The 19,018-nt window shown below is 37.8% G+C and overlaps 1 protein-coding gene and 1 long non-coding RNA gene across 4 annotated transcripts in view; one reads left to right on the plus strand and one right to left on the minus strand.

The window, feature by feature from the left end:
• The window catches only part of PTPRO (protein tyrosine phosphatase receptor type O), a 271,904-nt gene that overhangs the window by 216,509 nt on the left and 36,377 nt on the right, over window positions 1-19,018 (plus strand). Inside the window, exons 13-17 of one of the 2 annotated variants that reach the window (XM_007967763.3) lie at window positions 1,854-1,993; window positions 4,382-4,514; window positions 6,842-6,962; window positions 12,743-12,811; window positions 16,082-16,165. In XM_007967763.3, the coding sequence (XP_007965954.1) occupies window positions 1,854-1,993; window positions 4,382-4,514; window positions 6,842-6,962; window positions 12,743-12,811; window positions 16,082-16,165 (547 nt within the window). The remainder of the gene's footprint in view (window positions 1-1,853; window positions 1,994-4,381; window positions 4,515-6,841; window positions 6,963-12,742; window positions 12,812-16,081; window positions 16,166-19,018) is intronic. The other variant, XM_007967764.3, reaches the window with a different exon arrangement.
• The window catches only part of LOC103218689 (uncharacterized), a 98,404-nt gene that overhangs the window by 60,190 nt on the left and 19,196 nt on the right, over window positions 1-19,018 (minus strand). For both annotated transcript variants that reach the window (XR_012094458.1, XR_012094457.1), the window contains exon 3: window positions 10,947-11,081. This is a non-coding gene — a long non-coding RNA (uncharacterized lncRNA). The remainder of the gene's footprint in view (window positions 1-10,946; window positions 11,082-19,018) is intronic.

A 19,018-nucleotide genomic window follows, 5' to 3' on the forward strand; every position in this document is an offset into this window, starting at 1 on the left:
CCCTGAAGGACATACTCCTATTAGCAATGGCAGTTATGAAGGAAGTGAGAAGTGGAAATTGACCTCTGTGTTTCACTGGCAGTCTTCATCAGAGCAGAAGCGGGACAATACAATGTGGGGAGGACTGGACAACTCATGACAAGTGAAAAAGCGGTCCTGACATCTATTGTGGATTTTGCTTGCCTAAGATGAACCCATCTCTTCCCTCCTTCAACTCTTCTGTCTAACCTTGTCAAGTTGCTGCAGAAAAGAAACATGCTTCTTTTTAGTTGGATATAAGTTTAGGCGATCTATGATAAATCATGTCAAGAATGATTTTGACATACTTCTTGGTCCTGGGCAGAGCCATAATGATGATATTCTAGAAACAAGGTTCAAATCTTCCCACACAAAGATGTGTACCTGTCAAAGCAGTGAAATGGCCGACAGGACTCTTTCAAGCACCTCTAAAGCACAGGAGCTGGAGAACAGACTTAGGAGAGTGGGACAGAAAATGAAAAAATCCAAGTAACAAGCAGGAAGAAACCTACAACAGTGGGTAGTTGTCTGACAGGCGCATACAGGTGGATGGAGGATGCTGTTAGGTGAACCTAGCAGCAAGATACAGTATGTTCAAATAAGCAATGTCAGGGGGTCTGAGAGCAGGTAATAGGGACACCAGCTCAAGACCTTGAGTTCAGGCACAGCACTCTGCATACTGGGGAACTTGGAGGGAAAGACAACATTCAAAAGACAGCGTCACAGGCAGAAGACCAGGAGACATTCGGGAATGGAGAATGAGACAGAAGATGACTATTAGAACTGAGGAACAGGCAGGGTATTTTGGTCTCAAGAGAACAATGCCAGTGACTCAATTACTAGAAATAAGTATGAAGAGGACAGACAACACAGCTTCCTGGACAAATGGATTTATTTATTATTAAGATAAAACGTCTAAGATAAAAATTTATCTCTAACATTTTATTAATCGTCCAATCCTTTTCTATCAATTATTTTCTTAAAAAATTATATTATCAGCCGGGCACGATGGCTCACACCTGTAATCCCAGTACTTTGGGAGGCCAAAGCGGGTGGATTGCTGAAGCCCAGGAGTTTGAGATCAGCCTAAGCAACATGGCAAAACTCTGTCTCTATAAAAAAATACAAAAATAAGGCAGGTATTCCCAGTTACTTGGGAAGTTGAGGCAGGAGGATCACTTGAGCCAGGGAAGATGAGGCTGCAGTGAGCTGTGTTCACACTACTGCACTCCAGCCTGGGTGACAGAGTGAGACCCCACCTCAAAAAAAAAAAAAAAAAAAAAAAAAATCATACTATCTGTTTAGCTTTATCTTTTTTAATTTTGACTAAATTTTCAAGCAGCCATTTTTTCTGTCTGAATTGTTCCAAATAGTTTCCAGAGAAAGGAAGACAGGTTGTTGGCTAAATACCAAACTGCATCTCATCATTAGAAGGAAACACACCAAATTTCATTTTTCTCCACCTTTATTAAGTGCATATTTTTGTTTCTCATCCAGAAAGTTCTGTGTAATCAGGGCAATGCTAACTCCAGTATAAATGACACAGAAACTATTAATAGATTATGTCTGTGATGAAACTGAAGTAGAAAACAGAAGTGTTCTGAAAAGAGAAGTAAAACAATGGAAGGGGGGAAAAGGCAAAATCTTCTGCCTTCCAAGTTAGATAGCTATCTTTATGAAAGGACATATTTCAAAAGCAATATGAAGTCTTTATGGTGCTCTTACCTACCTATATTTGAATTTGGGGGATGCTTCACCTGCTTATTAGTGAAAGAAGAAAGAATACACTTAGTAAATTAAATTAAATTTTTTAAAAACTTTTTTTTTTTGCTCAGAACCAGCTCCACCAAAATCACTCTTCGCAGTGAACAAAACCCAGACTTCAGTGACTTTGCTGTGGGTGGAAGAGGGAGTAGCTGATTTCTTTGAAGTTTTCTGTCAACAAGTTGGCTCCAGTCAGAAAACCAAACTTCAGGTACTGTACCTTTTGATCTACCTTTTCTCAGTTAATTTTAATTAAGGCTAATTATCTGGGCAAAATAAGAATCTTCTATTTCTTTGAGCTATATCAAATGAAAACTGTTTATTTGCTCTTTTGTGTTGCAGGGATAGAAATTAACAGGATGCTTAGACCAAGCCCACAAGTTGTTATAAGAACATTTATCTTTGTATCACTTGTTCCTAATTCATAAGCCACTCCAGGTCAGACAAAGGAATAAAGGTCGTAGGCCATTGAATTGATCAAGGGAAGGAAGATCCTACCATATAAAATATAATTTAACAAATATGAACAAATTGCCAAATATATAAAAGGCACTGTATAGAACACACATGATAGAATCAATATTTGCCTTCAAAACATTTTTATATGGTGTGGACATTGCCTAAGTATAGAAAAAAAGTAAAGTAAAATATAAGTACCACAAGAGAGGTCCATACTACCAAGAGAATTTAAAAGAAACGTGCATATCTAGTTTGTAAGGGGGACAGTCTTGCTGCAAAATGAAGACTGAGAGAAGGCTGTTGCTAAAGTTCTAAAATTACAAATGGCAGATATGATAAACAGAGCTGTTCACCAGGTCAGAATGAATGCAAGGAAAGAGATGAACCTGCAGTTCTAGGAGTGGCAATACCACAAGGAGAAAATATTTCACAGCCAGAGGTGGAAGGAAAAGGACAGATTTGTTAGGGATTTTACATAATACAGTGTGTAGACTAATACTGTGAACATAAGTAATTGATTTTTTTTAAATAATGAAGTTCATGAGATTGAGAAGAAAAAAGGATTGCTGGGAGTGCAAATCTTTTCATATTGAATGCTAAGATAATTTGCTTTGATTCCTTTCTCCTTTTGAGATTCCCTTCTATGAATGTATCTCTTGTTGATTTGTACTGAACAGCTGAATTTTCCCTATTCTAAGAATCCATTTGGAGAATAACTGCTCTGCCAATAATGGATTTTCTTCTCTATAACTACAATGATGCCTTCCTTTAAGAAAACAATGGTTAGTTAGCTACTTACTACAACTGAGTCCTGTTAGCAAAAGTCTTTCCTTAGAATAATTCTTTTATAGAATAGTGAAAGGGAAGGAAGTGGAAGAAAATGCTGATGGCTGTCAACTCTTTATGCAAGGGTGTTTCAAAATCTTGTTTTGAAAAAGATGCTGGTTCATCTTTTGCTATTGTACAGTAGTACTTGTCACTGGTCTGGTCATGGGTCTACCAAGTTAGCAACTTTCTTGACTCAAGAATAGGTTAATACTAAATGTTTCTTAGTGCAGATAGTTGCCATGTTTTAGTGTATGTTATATAAAAGCTAAGAATGCAGACAAAGGGGTAGTGTCCTTAATATATAAAGAATTGCTGCAAGTCAAAAAGGTAAAGATCAACAACCCAAAACAAATATTTCGTAGGAAAATAAATACAGAAGTCTCTTGAACAGATGAAAAATTGAGCAACCTCACTTATGGTTAAAAAAAATACAAAATAAAACTACAAAATACAATTTCCACTAGTAATAATGGAAAAGCTCAGAGTTTGCGAATGTATGGTGTTGGAAAGAATGTAGGGAGGCAGGCATTGTCACGCATTGATGCCATAGTTGAGTAACTTGAAAAATGCCTATAGAGAACCATTTTTCAATAGCTTTCAAAATTTTAAATGTGTACTTTTTGATTCAGCAATCAAGATTTTAAATGTACACTTTTTGACTCAGCAGTTCAAAGAATATGACACTAGCAAAGATTATATGTGTATGTGTGTACGTTCACACATACATACAAATTACATGCACACATTGTGTGTATACATATATGTGTGTGTGTGTGTGTGTCTCTATATGTATATGTGTGTATCTTCCCAAATTTGTGAAATGATGTTCATTGTAGGATTGTTTGCAATAGCAAAAAATCACACACCATTTACACGTTCATCAACGGGGGCTCATTAAATAAAGTGCTGCATGTCCTTTCAACGGATTTCTATCCAGCCCTTAAAAAGAATAAAACAGCTTAATCTGCACTGATATGGAAAAAGCACCAAAATATATTGATAACTAAGGTAAAAAAATAAGCAGAACATTGTCCAAGCTAAGCCATCACTTATGTTTTTTAACTGTGTCATATGTTTGTACATCCATAAAAAGCATATGGGAAGAAAAATAATGCCTGACAATGGCTGCTTCCATGGAAGGGAATTGGTCAGATCAGGAATGGGGAAAAAAGGAAACATTTTTCAATGCTATTCTTTGTCATCTTGTAAATTTTTTACTCTGTCAGTCTATTACCAACTCAACTATGACATATGATTTTTAAAAATATAGATGAAGATAACCCAAAATTTATCTTATTTTCTGAAACCCCAGGAACCGGTTGCTGTTTCTTCCCATGTCGTGACCATCTCCAGCCTTCTTCCTGCCACTGCCTATAATTGTAGTGTCACCAGCTTTAGCCATGACAGCCCCAGTGTCCCTACGTTCATAGCCGTCTCAACAATGGGTAATTATACACATTAGTGGAATCTGGTCTTTGGAGGTTCTTTCTATATTTTTTTCCATATTTTTCTCACTTTTTCTTTTTGAATATATATATGTATTTGTGCCAATATTCCACCAAGAAATCCCAAGCTTCGGGATCAGAGTCCTTAATTTCAATGCCAAAGTACACTTACTACCTATGGCGTTAGAGAAAGACATTTGGTGCCTCTGAGCTTTTTCTTCATCCATAAAATTGGAATAATAATATGTAACTTTCTGAGTTGTTTTGAAGCTTAGAAATAAAATACTTAAATCCTTAGTATGTGCTGTCTAGATGCTAGCTGTTATCTCATCTTCTTCAGGAATAGGCACAGTACTCCTATCAATCCGATTTCATCTATTTAGCCTTGGTCTTCATCTGTCACTGATCAGAGAATGACATAATTATAACTGGGTCAAAGCAAGAAAGTTTCCAATCCAACCAAAAGTATAAGTGGGAAAATTAGAGATTAACGAAAGGTCTGGAATGATGCTGTTTATTTCCTTATTCTTTTCTTAGTTGTATTACATGTGTTACTCCTAGTTTGTTACAGTCTGATTCTGCAACCTGAGACCCTCTGTGAAGCCTCTTGTAATAAAGCCACTCATAATTGTACTGGTTTAGTTCCATTTCTATAATATTAGTCATATATTTAGCTGCTATATTCAGGGATGACTGGAGTGGACTGTTTTTTTCTTTTTCTTTTTCTGTTTTTAATTTTTGTTTTTTTCAGAAAAGAGGACAAAAAATATACCTGCAAAGTATTTTAATGGTCTCTCATTCCTACATCCTTGTACGCTTTCTAATGTATACAGTTGATCATGAATAATGAGAGAGTTAGAAGTGCCAACCCCTGCATAGTTGAAAATCCACGTATAATTGTTGACTCTCCCAAAACTTAACTATTCATAGACTACTGTTGACCTGAAGTCTTACCAATAATATAGACAGTTGATTAACACATTTTGGTATGTTACACTTATATATTGTATTCTTACAATAAAGTAAGCTAAAGAAAATGTTATTAAGAAAATCATAAGGAAGAGAAAATACATGAACTATTTATTAAGTGGAAGGAGATCTTCATAAAGATCTTCCTCATGGTCTTCACATTGAGTAGGCTGAGGAGGAGGAGGAAGAGGAGAGTTTGGTCTTGCTGTCTCAAGGGTGGCAGGGAGGAAAGATAATCCATATATATGTGAACCTGCACAGTTCAAACTCATTTTGTTCAAGGGTCAACTGTACCTTAATGCCCATCATTCCTTGTCAGCTCCATGACAACGTAGCACAACAGGTGATATTATTAAACTTATTTACAGATGAGGAAAATGACACCCACAGAACAGATGAAATGGCTTCTCTCCAAATAGCGGTATTCAAGTGAACAAACTCTTCTGACCATGAGTCTATTATTCTTTCTGTTTAAGCACTCTACTCATAAACTGGAGCCAAGCTGGCCCAAATGGGAAGTAATAAGTACCCAAAACTTTAGGGATCAGATGCGCCTGCTCATTCTGTGATTTTATGATCAATGCAAAAGATCGTATGAGTCCTCAGGCCCATTTTGAAGAGTTTTATAAGAATATTTAACTTATGTTCTTGCCTTTGATATCCTGTTCTTCCGTGTAGTATGAAGAAGTAGACAATGTGTAAGTGCCATAGGAGACAAGTCTTTATATAGAGTACATGAAAAGGACATGACCCCTGTTCTTCAGGGCTCTACAACCCATTAATAGGTTTAATCTCTTGAGTTGTGCAGATGGAAAACCTCTAAACATATGGCCATGGATCATCAGAATGTCTGCTTCTGGTAATGTGTTAAGTGCTTCAGCAGATGGTAGTTTGCTAATGTCTTTTTCATATACATTATTAGTGGTAAGCAAAGTATACAATTGTGCTTTCTGACTTCAAAATCATGGGCACAAAATAAGAGGTTGCCATCCTCTAAGCTTGCAAAAATGTTAGAAAATGATAATACATGATAATGACTTCTATATTTTTAGCTTTCAAATGAATTTGAACTGTGGCACAGGTATTCTTCATTCTTCAGTTTCCCTGTGTAAGAATATCCTGTAGGCCTTTGAAATGGACTCAATTCTTTCAGACACCTGAATACCACTTATCAGTCTAGTTTGCTAAGTTACAGTTGACCAGGAAGAAGTCATTGTTGGCTTCGGGAACATGATTGTTACTCTTATTGGTATCGTCGTAAGTTCACTGCTCTTAAGACTAAATGAAAAACAATGAATGGTTCTGTTTGGTTCCCTATAACAGAACCTATGATGAAAATGCACGACTTATCTCTTTAGTTACAGAGATGAATCCCAATGTGGTAGTGATCTCCGTGCTGGCCATCCTTAGTACACTTTTAATTGGACTGTTGCTTGTTACCCTCATTATTCTTAGGAAAAAGCATCTGCAGATGGCTAGGTAAGTTAAGTTTTACTAACCTTTTATCCACAATCTTTAAAATATCTTTATCTGCCATGTATATATTTTTTTGCAGACCTAAGTTGTATAGCGGTATATTTGATTTTAATTTTCAGTGTCTATTTCTATTTTGTGTGTTTTCTAAATAGACTTTGAAACATTATATTGGAAAATATTACCATTGAAATGAGAAAGCAAACGATTGCTTGTTTACACAAAGTCAGACCTCTTGCTATCAATCTTGGCATTTGAAGTAGCCCATATATGGGGATCCATTACATTTGGGTACTTTCAGAACACATTTGGAGTAAAAGAAATATCTATGTCTGTTCGGTATAATTAATGAAAAAAGTTAATAAAAATGGAGATGACAAGAAAGAATGGGGAGGAAAATCCTCTCCATAATTTTAAGCTGTTTTATTGGAAAATATTTGTATGGTTTATGATTAGGTCCATTAGCAGTCTCTATTAGTTTTATTCCTATTACTCAGAGTTGCAGCCAGCTTAGTTTTTCTTGCAATTAGAAATGCCTTTGATTTATGATTTCAGTGCTTCCCTGTTCCTTTGACCACTGATGCATTGCTCATCGGAGCACATTCTCAAGCAGTTTCTGTGGCCCCCTGTATTATCAGAACAATCGATCAATTCCCTTAAAAACTGTTGCTTATTTGAATACTACTTGGTTTGGGAAATTTGATTAACATTTATATTTGCCCAATGTTAAACTGCTGAATTATAAATTAACATTTTTCTCCTGTCTCAGAGGTCTTTCACTGACCTATTCATAAATAAATTCATCCATCCAATAGTGATCTAATCAGTGCCTGACATAGCATATCCAAAGAAAAATCAGACATCAAAGCTGTCCACGAGGAACTTACCTACTTAGCTGGATATATGAATAGAATAGATAGATATATTTAAAGGCATAAGCTGACATGTAGCATAAGGAGAATTAAAAACAGGATGCCATGAAAGTAGAGAATAAAGACTAATTCTGAAAGTCAAAATTAGCTTCTTGAAAGTTGGCATTTGAATAAATCTTAAAAGGATAAGAAGAGATGTGGGATTGCACTGTAACTACAGTGGAGAGCTCTGAAATTACACTCCTTGAGGTCAATTTTTTTTTTTTTTTTTTTGAGACAGAGTCTTACTCTGTCACCCAGGCTGGAGTGCAATGGCGCCATCTTGGTTCACTGCAAGCTCCGCTTCTCAGGTTCAAGCGATTCTTCGCCTTAGCCTCCTGAGTAGCTGGGATTACAGGCATGCACCAGTAGGCCTAGCTAATTTTTGTATTTTTAGTAGAGACAGGGTTTCACCATGTTGGCCAGGCTGGTCTCGAACTCCTGACCTTAAGTCATCTGCTTGCCTCAGCCTGCCAAAGTGCTGGGACTACAGGCATGAGTCACCATGTTCGGCCTCCTTGAGGTCGAATCTTGACTTCCAACTTGTGGGAATTTGTGTAAGTCACTGACACTCCATGTGTTCATATTACAAATATTGATACATATATGACAGTATATAAAACAGGCAAAAAAAAATGTGCCTTCATGGAGCTCATATTCTAGTAGGAGAAAAAGACAATAAACAATAAAGATATAAGTAAAAGGACTGCACCTTATGTTAGCAGGTGATAAGGAAAGAAAACAAAGCCAAGTAAGGGAGATAAGCAGTACCAGTGTGGGGATAAGGTTCCTCGGAGGTGAGTAGGCTCCACTGCAATAGTGGCATTGGAGCAAATACTTGAAGCACATGAAGGAGGTAGCCTGTGTTATCTGTGGGAAGAGTGTGCCCAGTAGCAAGAACAGCTGGTGTAAAGGCCCTGGAGTAGGAGCATGACTAGGATGTTCGAAGTGTAGCAGAGGGGCCGTTGTGACTAAAGCAGAGGACGACAAAAGTAGAAGGAGATGTCAAATCATACAGGGCTTCATATGCTGTTGGAAGGACTTTGGCTTTTACTCAGTAAAATGAGCAGGCATTGCAGGCTCTGGGGCAGAAGATTGACAGCATCTGACTTAGATTTAACACTTTCATTTTGACTTTTATGTAGAAAACAGGCTGCACTGAGGCAAGGACAGAGATAGGCATATCAATCGTGGTAGCCAGGAATCCAGGCAAGAGATGGTAACAGTTCAGTCCAGAGTAGCAACACTGAAGGCAGAGAGAAGCCATCAGATTCTGGAAGTATTTTGAAAGTAGGAGCAACAGGATTTGCTAATAAGTTGATAGGGAATGGAAATGAAAAAAGGAGTTGAGGCTGTAATGCCAGCACTTTGGGAGGCCGAGCCAGGCGGATCGCCTGTGGTCGGGAGTTCGAGACCAGCCTGACCAACATGGAGAAACCCTGTCTCTACTATAAATACAAAATTAGCCGGGCATGGTGGCGCATGCCTGTAATCCCCGCTACTCGGGAGGCTGAGACAGGGGAATTGCTTGAAACCAGGAGGCAGAGGTTGCAGTGAGCCAAGATTGCACCATTGCACTCCAGCCTGGGCAACAAGAGTGAAATTCCATCTCGAAAAACAAACAAACAAACAAAGAGTTGAGGCTAACTCCAGGTCTTTGGCCCAAGCACTTGAAAGGATGGAGCTGCCACCAACCGAAAGAGGATTCCAGGTCAGAGTTGGGGGAACATCAAGACTTCCGTTTTAGAAATTGTGTTAGTCAGAGATCTCTAGAGAAACAAAACTAATAGGATATATGTACATATATAATATATATATTATATAGGATATATATTATATATTATAATAGGATATATATATTAGATATTTTATATATAGGTATATGGGAGTTTATTACATATTAAATTCCACAATAGGCTATCTGTAAGCTTGAGGAGAAAGGAGAGCCAATGCGAATCTCAAAACTGAAGAACTTGGAGTCCAGTGTTCAAGGGCAGGAAGTGTCCAGCACAGGTGAAAGATGTAGGCTAGGAGGCTAGGCCAGTCTCTTCTTTTCACGTTTTTCTGCCTGCTTTATATTCACTGGCAGCTGGTTAGATTGTGCCCACCCAATTAAGGGTGGGTCTGCCTTTCCCATCCCACTGACTGACTCAAATGTTAATCTCCTTTGGCAACACCTTCACGGACACAACCAGGATCAATACTTTGTATCCTTCAATCCAATCAAGCTGACACTCAGTATTAACCACCATAGAAATGTTAAGTTTGAGATAACTTGCAAGTGCAGGTGCAGAGTCGCCACCTGAACATAAAAGTCTAATGTTTGAAAGAGAATTTTTGGTTGAAGATATAAATTTGAAGAGTTGTTGACTCGGCACGGTGGCTCACGCTTGTAATCCCAGCACTTTGGGAGGCAGGCAGATCACTTGAGGTCAGGAGTTTGAGACCAGCCTGGCCAACATGGTGAAACCCCATCTCTACTAAAAATACAAAAAATTAGCCAGGCTTGGTGGCAGGTGCCTGTAATCCCAGTTACTCAGGAGGCTGAAGCAGAAGAATCACTTGGACTCGGGAACCGGAGGTTGCAATGAGCCGAGATTACACTACTGCACTCCAGCCTGGGTGACTCAGTGAAACTCCATCTCAGGAAAAAAAAAAAAAAAAAAAGAGAGAGTTATTAACATGTAAATTGCATTAGAGCTTTAGACTGGATGAAATTCAGGGAGTCAATGTAAAAGAAGGTCCTGCATTAATCACTGGAACAATCAATATTAAGGTTTTCAGGGAGAAAAGAAGACAACAGAAAGACACTGACTAGAGGTGGCCAGTGGAGTAAAAGGATGATTAAGGGAGTGCGGTGGCCTGGAAGCTAGGGGAACAATGTGTATGCAGAAGAGATGATAATCACTCCTCCATTAGTGGATACTTAGGAGCATTAATGCAGTAATAACACAGCGTAATACTCAACTCATAGGAAGTGTGCAGTAAATGCTAGCTTATAATAGTAATGATGGAGGAGGTGATAATAGATGTAGTAAAGCAAGTAGTGGTATTTTTGAGCATTTTTTGTGGTACCTACCAAAGATATTTAGGAGGGGTGGTTCTGATTCTTTCAGCTAGTTATTAAAATAGAGATTGCCATCATTTTTCATGCCATGATCCTTTTTGGCAGTCTGGCGAACTCTCCTAAGAATACTGCTTCCATTTTATGAGCCTAAAATAAAATACATAGGATTATACAACTATATTGAAATATGATAATCATAATATTTAAAAAGCAAATGTGTTGTATGCTTTTTAATTAGTACATTAAATGTCAATATGTAATAGTCTAACAATTTCATCATGATGATGAACATAACCAATATTTCAAGATATCTGCAGCAAGTCTATTATTAAAAAATATGTAATCTCTATTGTTAGCAAATCACACATGTGGATATTATGAGGGTTTGGTACCTACTTTAATGATCGAAGGGACTGCTAAGTTTAGTCACAGGTTGTGAAAATAAATATGTACCTTTTTCCCACATTTGTTCATAGAGCCCTAAATTCTATCTTTGGAACCCCAGATTAAAACCCTTGAGTTAGAGGTAAAATAAATCCCATATATAGGAAATCGACATAGGAAAATTCATTAATGAGGTGTAATTTATAATACACAATGATATTATATTAGTGTATTCTTCAAAAGAAGAAAATTGTTCTTGGAACACCCTAATAGCAGGTAGATAATTCAAGTAATTCGCACATTGTGCCAATAATGTTAAAATCTCTGCTTCAGTTCTGAATATTAAATCTATTAATTCCATATAAAGAAAAAATGAGATACATGAGCCCCAGTGAGCTGTTATTCATGCATGAAATTAGCCAAAAGGTAGAGAAGGCATGAGAATATGTTTACTTTTTCTCTACTTCTGGAAAAAATAAAAAACTTCAACAGTGTTTTTCCTAGCAGATTAATAGGCCACATTTCGGATAATAGGCACGCCAGAATCTTGCCTATTTCAGTACATTCCACTCTTTTATTCTAATCTCCAGTGATGAATAATACGGGCATCGCAATATAAGAGAAAGATTTCGGAGAAAGTAAACAATCCACTCGATCCACTATCATTGTAGAGAGGAAATCAAAATGCCATAAAACAAAACCCTACGAAGAATTTTTGCTAAAGATGGAAAACGCTCAGTTCATCTAGGAGAGTTTCTATATTACTATTAAAGGCTTTGTTAAAAGTAAATAAATATTATACACCAAATAGTTCAAATATTTATTTTAGAATAATGAATGCCCTTTGGAAAGGATTGTGAAGTGAATTCTTTTGGCCTCAAATAATTTGATTTGCAACCTTGCAAAAGATTATTTCATTTCGTTTTATCTTTCTGTTTTGCATGGTATGCCAAAGGGGAACATACAGAACTTGTATTAGCTTCTTTTTATTTATTTATTTATTTTGTTTTTTGTTTTTGAGACAGAGTCTTGCTCTGTCCCCCAGGCGGGAGTGCAGTGGCGCGATCTCAGCTCACCACAACCTCCGTCTGCCAGGTTCAAGTAATTCTCTTGCCTCAGCCTCCCGAGTAGCTGGGATTACAGGCGCGCGCCACCACGCCCAGCTAGTTTTTGTGTCTTTAGTAGAGACAGGATTTCGCCATGTTGGCCAGGCTGGTCTCAAACTCCTGACCTCAGGTGATCCGCCCAACTCGGCCTCCCAAAGTGCTGGGATTACAGGCGTGAGCCACTGCGCCCAGCCTCTAGCTTCTTTTTTTAAATGTAATGCTGTGGTGATAAGCTAGTAAAGACTCTCTTTACTTTTATGTCAGCATAAGAATGCTTTGTCAAGCAGTTACCTTGATTTTGTGGTTCCTTTAAAACAGGGAGTGTGGAGCGGGTACATTTGTGAACTTTGCATCCTTAGAGAGGGATGGGAAGCTTCCATACAACTGGTGAGTACTGTTTTGGAACAAGCTTCTACATAGTTTAACTGTGTTGTGTGTGCTCCAAAGTCAATTTTACTATCCTTTGGGGAAAGTTTTGTCTGATTATCGTTTTGTAATTTCAGTGATGGTAGACTTCACTGGCTGGATCTTCACAGAATATAATGGTTTCTATAAGCTCAGCGCAGTTCTGAAGTAGGGAAGACATCATGGTCTGCTCTGTGTTTACAATATTAAACAAGAGACCGAAACAGTGGTGCACAGGAGCCCACACTTGTGCTGAAAAAGGGCTTAAATGCAGTAGCCACACCGAACAAGTGGTGGCTAAACGCAAGAGAATAGATTCCAGTGAAGCAGCTTGAGACAGACCAGCATCTCCATTTTATTTTATTTTATTTTATTTTTTATTGTTTTGTATTTTTTGAGGAGAAAGAATCTCCCTCTTTGGTCACCCAGGCTGGAGTGCAGGATGATCTCAGCTCACTGCAATCTCTGCCTCCTGGGCTCAAGTAATCTTTCCATCTCAGCCTCCCAAGTAGCTGGGACTACACACATGGACCACCAAATCTGGCTAATTTTTAAATATTTGTAGAGATGAAGTCTCACTATATTGCCCAGGCTGGTCTCGAACTCCTGGGCTGAAGTGATCCTCCCACCTCGGCCTCCCAGAGTGTTGGGATTACAGGTGTGTACCACCATGCCCAGCCAGCATCTCCATTTTAAACTCACATTTCAGTGCCTTAGGCAATAAGAGCCACCACTTCTGTTAAAAAATTATACAGCGCAGGCCGGGCGTGGTGGCTCACGCCTGTAATCCCAGCTGAGACGGGCGGATCACGAGGTCAGGAGATCGAGACCATCCTGGCTAACAAGGTGAAATCCCGTCTCTACTAAAAATACAAAAAAACTAGCCGGGCGTGTTGGCGGGCGCCTGTAGTCCCAGCTACTCGGGAGGCTGAGGCAGGAGAATGACGTGAACCTGGGAGGCAGAGCTTGCGGTGAGCCAAGATTGCGCCACTGCACCCCAGCCTGGGTCGACTGAGCAAGACTCCATCTCAAAAAATAAGAAAAAAAAAAAAAAAAATTATACAGCCCAGCATTCAGTTCTCATGCTTACAGATAAATAAATATCAAAGCCAGGGAAGTTTCATAAGAAAACATGGCTTCATTTTTCTTTATGCTTGAGTATTAAGGATGTGGAGGGAGGACTTGTTCGAATTTTAAAGAGCATTGTCAACAGGGTGAATTGGTTGACATTATACCTGACAATGATAGATGAAGATTAACAGTCCTACCCAGTTCAATCAATGCCCAACAAAAGTACTAATTAAGTAAACATTTAACATGAAGCTGGTACTACTTACATGATCTAGTTTGTTTCTTTTGCAAGAAACTATGCAAAGTATATGCAAATGAATATATGTCATATTAATCATTGTTAAGTTATTTCTGTTTTCTAACTCCTAAAATGGTTAATCTTAAAGAAATACACATGGGAGACTGGAAATTTTACAGAATCAATGAGGGAGGGAGAACTTTATTTAGGATATCAATTTTACTTCCCTCAGTGTAGCTGATACTCTAGTTGAAAATCTAGTTGAAACTAGATTTCTTTTAATAAGACAATATGTTGTGCCACTTTAAAATTTTAACATGAAGAGAATTTTGCTATTAAAAAACAACCCAACTGTGAAGAAAAAGAAATCCATCAACCCTTGATGGTGAAAAGTTAGGAAACATTACTAGGTTTGTTCAAATATATTAGTACTCTTTCCAAAATTAAGAGATTGACTCACTGATACTTGTTTCTTGCCTAGTTCACCCTTTTAAAAGGCCCAGTGGGAGACCGGTGATGAGTGGCCCATCTAGGAACCAATCTAATTATATGTATTTAATACTTGTGACTCATGAGAGTTAGGTATTAACTAACTTCACAGCCAGTCACAATTCATAGAATTTATGGGAGACCAGTCATGGGAGAACTGCAGCAAAAGAGAATTCACTTCAAGATCTTTCTATAAAATCAAGCACATCTTGCAGCTCTTCGCAAAGACAGTTTTGCCGGCTCTAGCATTTTCTAGTTGACTGAGAATAGATATCTCAGTGAAGATTTGTAATAAATGCAGTGACAAGGTGATAATATTTTTCCCCCTAATTCTCAGAATAACTATAGATGCAGTCACAGGGTATTTTTAAATCTATATTAATGGGTGTTCTGTTTGACAAGTGGTTTGAGTATCTGAAACCAGGCATTTTAAATCAACAGTCTGAATTAGAATTAAAGTGAAACTAAACTATTTTGCTCCTACTTAGCTGAGTATCAGTGAGGTCACAGACTAAGTAGTTGATGAACCACTTATCTTGAATGAATGATATTCGAGTATCATCCATACCTCTGTTTTAAGGGTTATATTTACAAATTGTATAGTAATTTAAAAATAATACAGAAAGTCACACTTAGTAGTGCAGCTTTGTAAGAATGTCTCTTAAAAGCTTAGTCTTCATCGGAATCAGTATATGTGTATATGTAAACTGACCTTTTTTTTTTTGAGATGGAGTCTTTCTCTGTCGCCCAGGCTGGAGTGCAGTGGCACGATCTCGGCTCACTGCAAGCTCCGCCTCCCGGGTTTACGCCATTCTCCTGCCTCAGCCTCCCGAGTAGCTGGGAGTACAGGCGCCCACTGCCACGCCCAGCTAATTTTTTGTATTTTTTTGGTAGAGACGGAGTTTCATCGTGTTAGCCAGGATGGTCTTGAACTCCTGACCTCATGATCCGCCCACCTCGGCCTCCCAAAGTGCTGGGATTACAGGCGTGAGCCACCGCGCTCAGCCTAAAGTGACCGTTTTTATTTTCTCACACAAGCGGCTGTTTAGCTGTCAAATGATGTTATAGAGGTTTCTTAAAATAGGCTTAAGCATAGGAAGAATCATATGCAAGAATAAGCCTCAAGATAACTAATGAGGCATTTAAGTGCTTCATTTGACTGAACGCAAAATGTCATCGCCTGGTAGCAGAGACTAATTGACACAAAATAAGTTGAAAGAAATAGATCTGATTACAATAAGGTCATGTGTGAATAAAAACTGATTTTGTCAATATGGTAGCATTTAAGCCCTCACATTTATATTTTACAAAATGGATTAATATTTAATTGTAATTAAGGTGCTTGTCATATTAATTAATCCCAGTAGGTAATTTTCTTATATCTATTCAGAGTTTATATTACTAACTCTTGCAACTTTTTCATCTTTCCATCTGTTATCTATTAATGCACACAGGCGTAGGAGTATATTTGCTTTCTTAACCCTGCTACCCTCATGTCTTTGGACTGATTATCTTTTGGCATTTTATATTAATCCTTGGTAAGTGATTTTTTTTTTTTTTTTTTACTGTTTAACACAAACTCTTTAAAAGTCAGCTTTCAAGAAGTAAACAAAAAGGAAAGTTTCTTTTTAACTATTGTGTATATTCAATAACATCTAAAGTTATTAATCATGTATTGAAGTGAATTAAAGTTGTTAACGGTATAAGGATGTTAACGATAAGGTTTTCTGTTGAATTTTTTTCCTTGATGTTCTTGGCAAGCCTTTTTTCCCGTTTAATACTAGTTATTTGCTTCTTCATTGAGTTAATCCATTGGCCTCTCATCTTTGCAAATAATGCTTTCCATTTTCCATTATCATCTTCATCCATTAGAGAGCTCCAAATTTCCACGAAGGTAGACATGCATTAAGAAGGAGAAATCAGAGTCTATACATAACAGTCCTCTGTATCTGAGGCCTCCTTGTTTTTATAATAATGCTAACTCAGTGACTATGAAACAGCTGACTATATGCAAGCCTCTTTGTATGATTATCTTATTTCATTCTCCCCCACAATCCTGCAGAGAGTATTTTAGTCCCATTTTAGAAATGTGGAAATGGAGGCTTAAGGAGATTAACTGTCTTTTTTTTTTTTTTTTTTTTTTTTTTTGAGACAGAGTCTTGCTCTGTCGCCTAGGCTGGAGTGCAGTGGCTAGATCTCAGCTCACTGCAAGCTCCGCCTCCTGGGTTTACGCCATTCTCCTGCCTCAGCCTCCCGAGTAGCTGGGACTACAGGCGCCCGCCACCTCGCCCGCCACCTCGCCCAGCTAGTTTTTTGTATTTTTAGTAGAGACGGGGTTTCACCGTGTTAGCCAGGATGGTCTCGATCTCCTGACCTCGTGATCCGCCCGCCTCGGCCTCCCAAAGTGCTGGGATTACAGGCTTGAGCCACCGCGCCCGGCCGAGATTAACTGTCTTAATAGCACATTCCACTATGTACAAAATCCAGGTTCCAAACTCAGGTCTCTCTGAAATCTGTTCTTTCCTCTGTAAAGAGCAGACTCCTTTAATTTCTTATTTTCTTAACTTCTAGATCATTTTAATGATCAAATCTTGAAATTTGATCAAAATTAAAATTTTGACTTTTTAATAGGTAATAATAATAGTAACCTTGAATTCTGAGACTAAAGAATCAAGAACTATTTCTTTTCCTGTGCTATAAGATAAAAGGTAGCGGTTTCCCAGGGAACTGACAAAAAAAGTCATTGTCCTTAAATATTAATACCTAGTGTTTAGGTACTAAATTATATATAGACACATCCATAAATGTGGACAACTTGAAAAGGTCTCAGAAGAAAACAATAAAAATATCTCATAGACTAGAAAAAAATAGCTTATGGGGTGATGGTGTGGGTATGAGCAATCTGGAGCATTTATTTATTCAAAAAGACAATTGACCAAATATTCTTCAGCTCCTCCAAGGACAGAATAAATACAGCTGGCAGAATTTAGGATTTCAAGTTGCACTGGAAGAAACATAAAAAAGGATTTCCTCAAAATAGAGATTGTTAATTCCAGAACTCATATCTTCTTTAAAAAAAAGAGACTAGAGGAAAGCTTTTGAAACAAAGTAGACATGATGTATAAGTAATAAAGTCAAAGGAATGTGCTAGATGCTGAGGACCCATTCACTGTTAAGTTCGTTGTTATTATGGTTTTTAGTATAGGGCTTCAGTACAGTCAACTCCATATTTTCAGTATTTGACATCAAATAGTTTTCAGGTATGAATAGCACACATAAATTCCATTTCGACCTTCAAAATATACATTTACTTTTAACTGAACATCTACTAATCATCCTCAAATAGTGTGCCTATCGTTAAAATACTGATAGCAAATACCCATAAAGTATCCCACATTGCAAATAAAATGAAAGAAAGATGCATATATCATTTCCTTGCTTAATTCTCTGAGACGTTCTCATTTTTCACAGCTCATTTTTAAGCTTCTGTAAGGTAGGCCTGTGCTAATAAGCACGTATTCCTTAATAGGTCTCGTTGATGAACATATCTTCAAATTTCAGCAACCCTCACAAGGTCTGCTATTTATAGGACCAATCAAATAGCATGAAACCCAACTTACGGGGAGAAAATACCCTTCAGTAATTTTTAGAAGAATCACCTGTAAATGGTTGTCTCCAGGTGAGAAGAGAAGGTAAAACATAGAGCTCCATGCTTTCTGTCACTTCAGTAAATTTCACACATACCAACTAGTGAAAGCATACTGGATATAAACTATGTTCTCAGCCCTTTTGTACAATGCCAGATACAAAAGACGTGAAATTCATATTCCCTGCTCATTGAAATACAGCTTCTACTCACACAACCACTCCAGTTCCCTGTTTGCTTCATCTAATAACTTGTGGTTATTTTCCCCTGCTTTCATTGGCTAAAGAGTCATTTTTAACCCTCCTAATGATGTGTTTGTCTTCAGATTTCACCTACCCTGTTAACAACAGCTGTGAATAACAGAGCCATCTCCCCTGATGCACATTGCCTAACACACTGTCCAACTTCCTTTCTAAACTGTCGATTTCTTGGAAAAATATATTCCTGTTGATTTTCTAAAACCCATCTGATGTCACTAGTGGTTTGTTTGGAAATCAAAAAAACTCTTTCTCTCTCTCATAGTGTTGCTCCAATCTTTTCCTGGGGTGGTAGCAGAATCAGTGTGGAGCACCAGTGCCCAGTTAGGTTAGTCCCAGGATTGTGTTCTGCAAGGATTTCTGACTTTCATAACTTAGAGTATGTTTCCTATTGAAAGAAATCATCTAAGTCAAACTAGCTATATCTAGATTTAGTGTTAAATCCTTTTTTTTTTTTTTTTTTAACTGCCATAACGACCCTCATGCTT

Source organism: Chlorocebus sabaeus, chromosome 11, assembly GCF_047675955.1.
Source record: "Chlorocebus sabaeus isolate Y175 chromosome 11, mChlSab1.0.hap1, whole genome shotgun sequence".
NCBI lineage: Eukaryota > Metazoa > Chordata > Mammalia > Primates > Cercopithecidae > Chlorocebus > Chlorocebus sabaeus.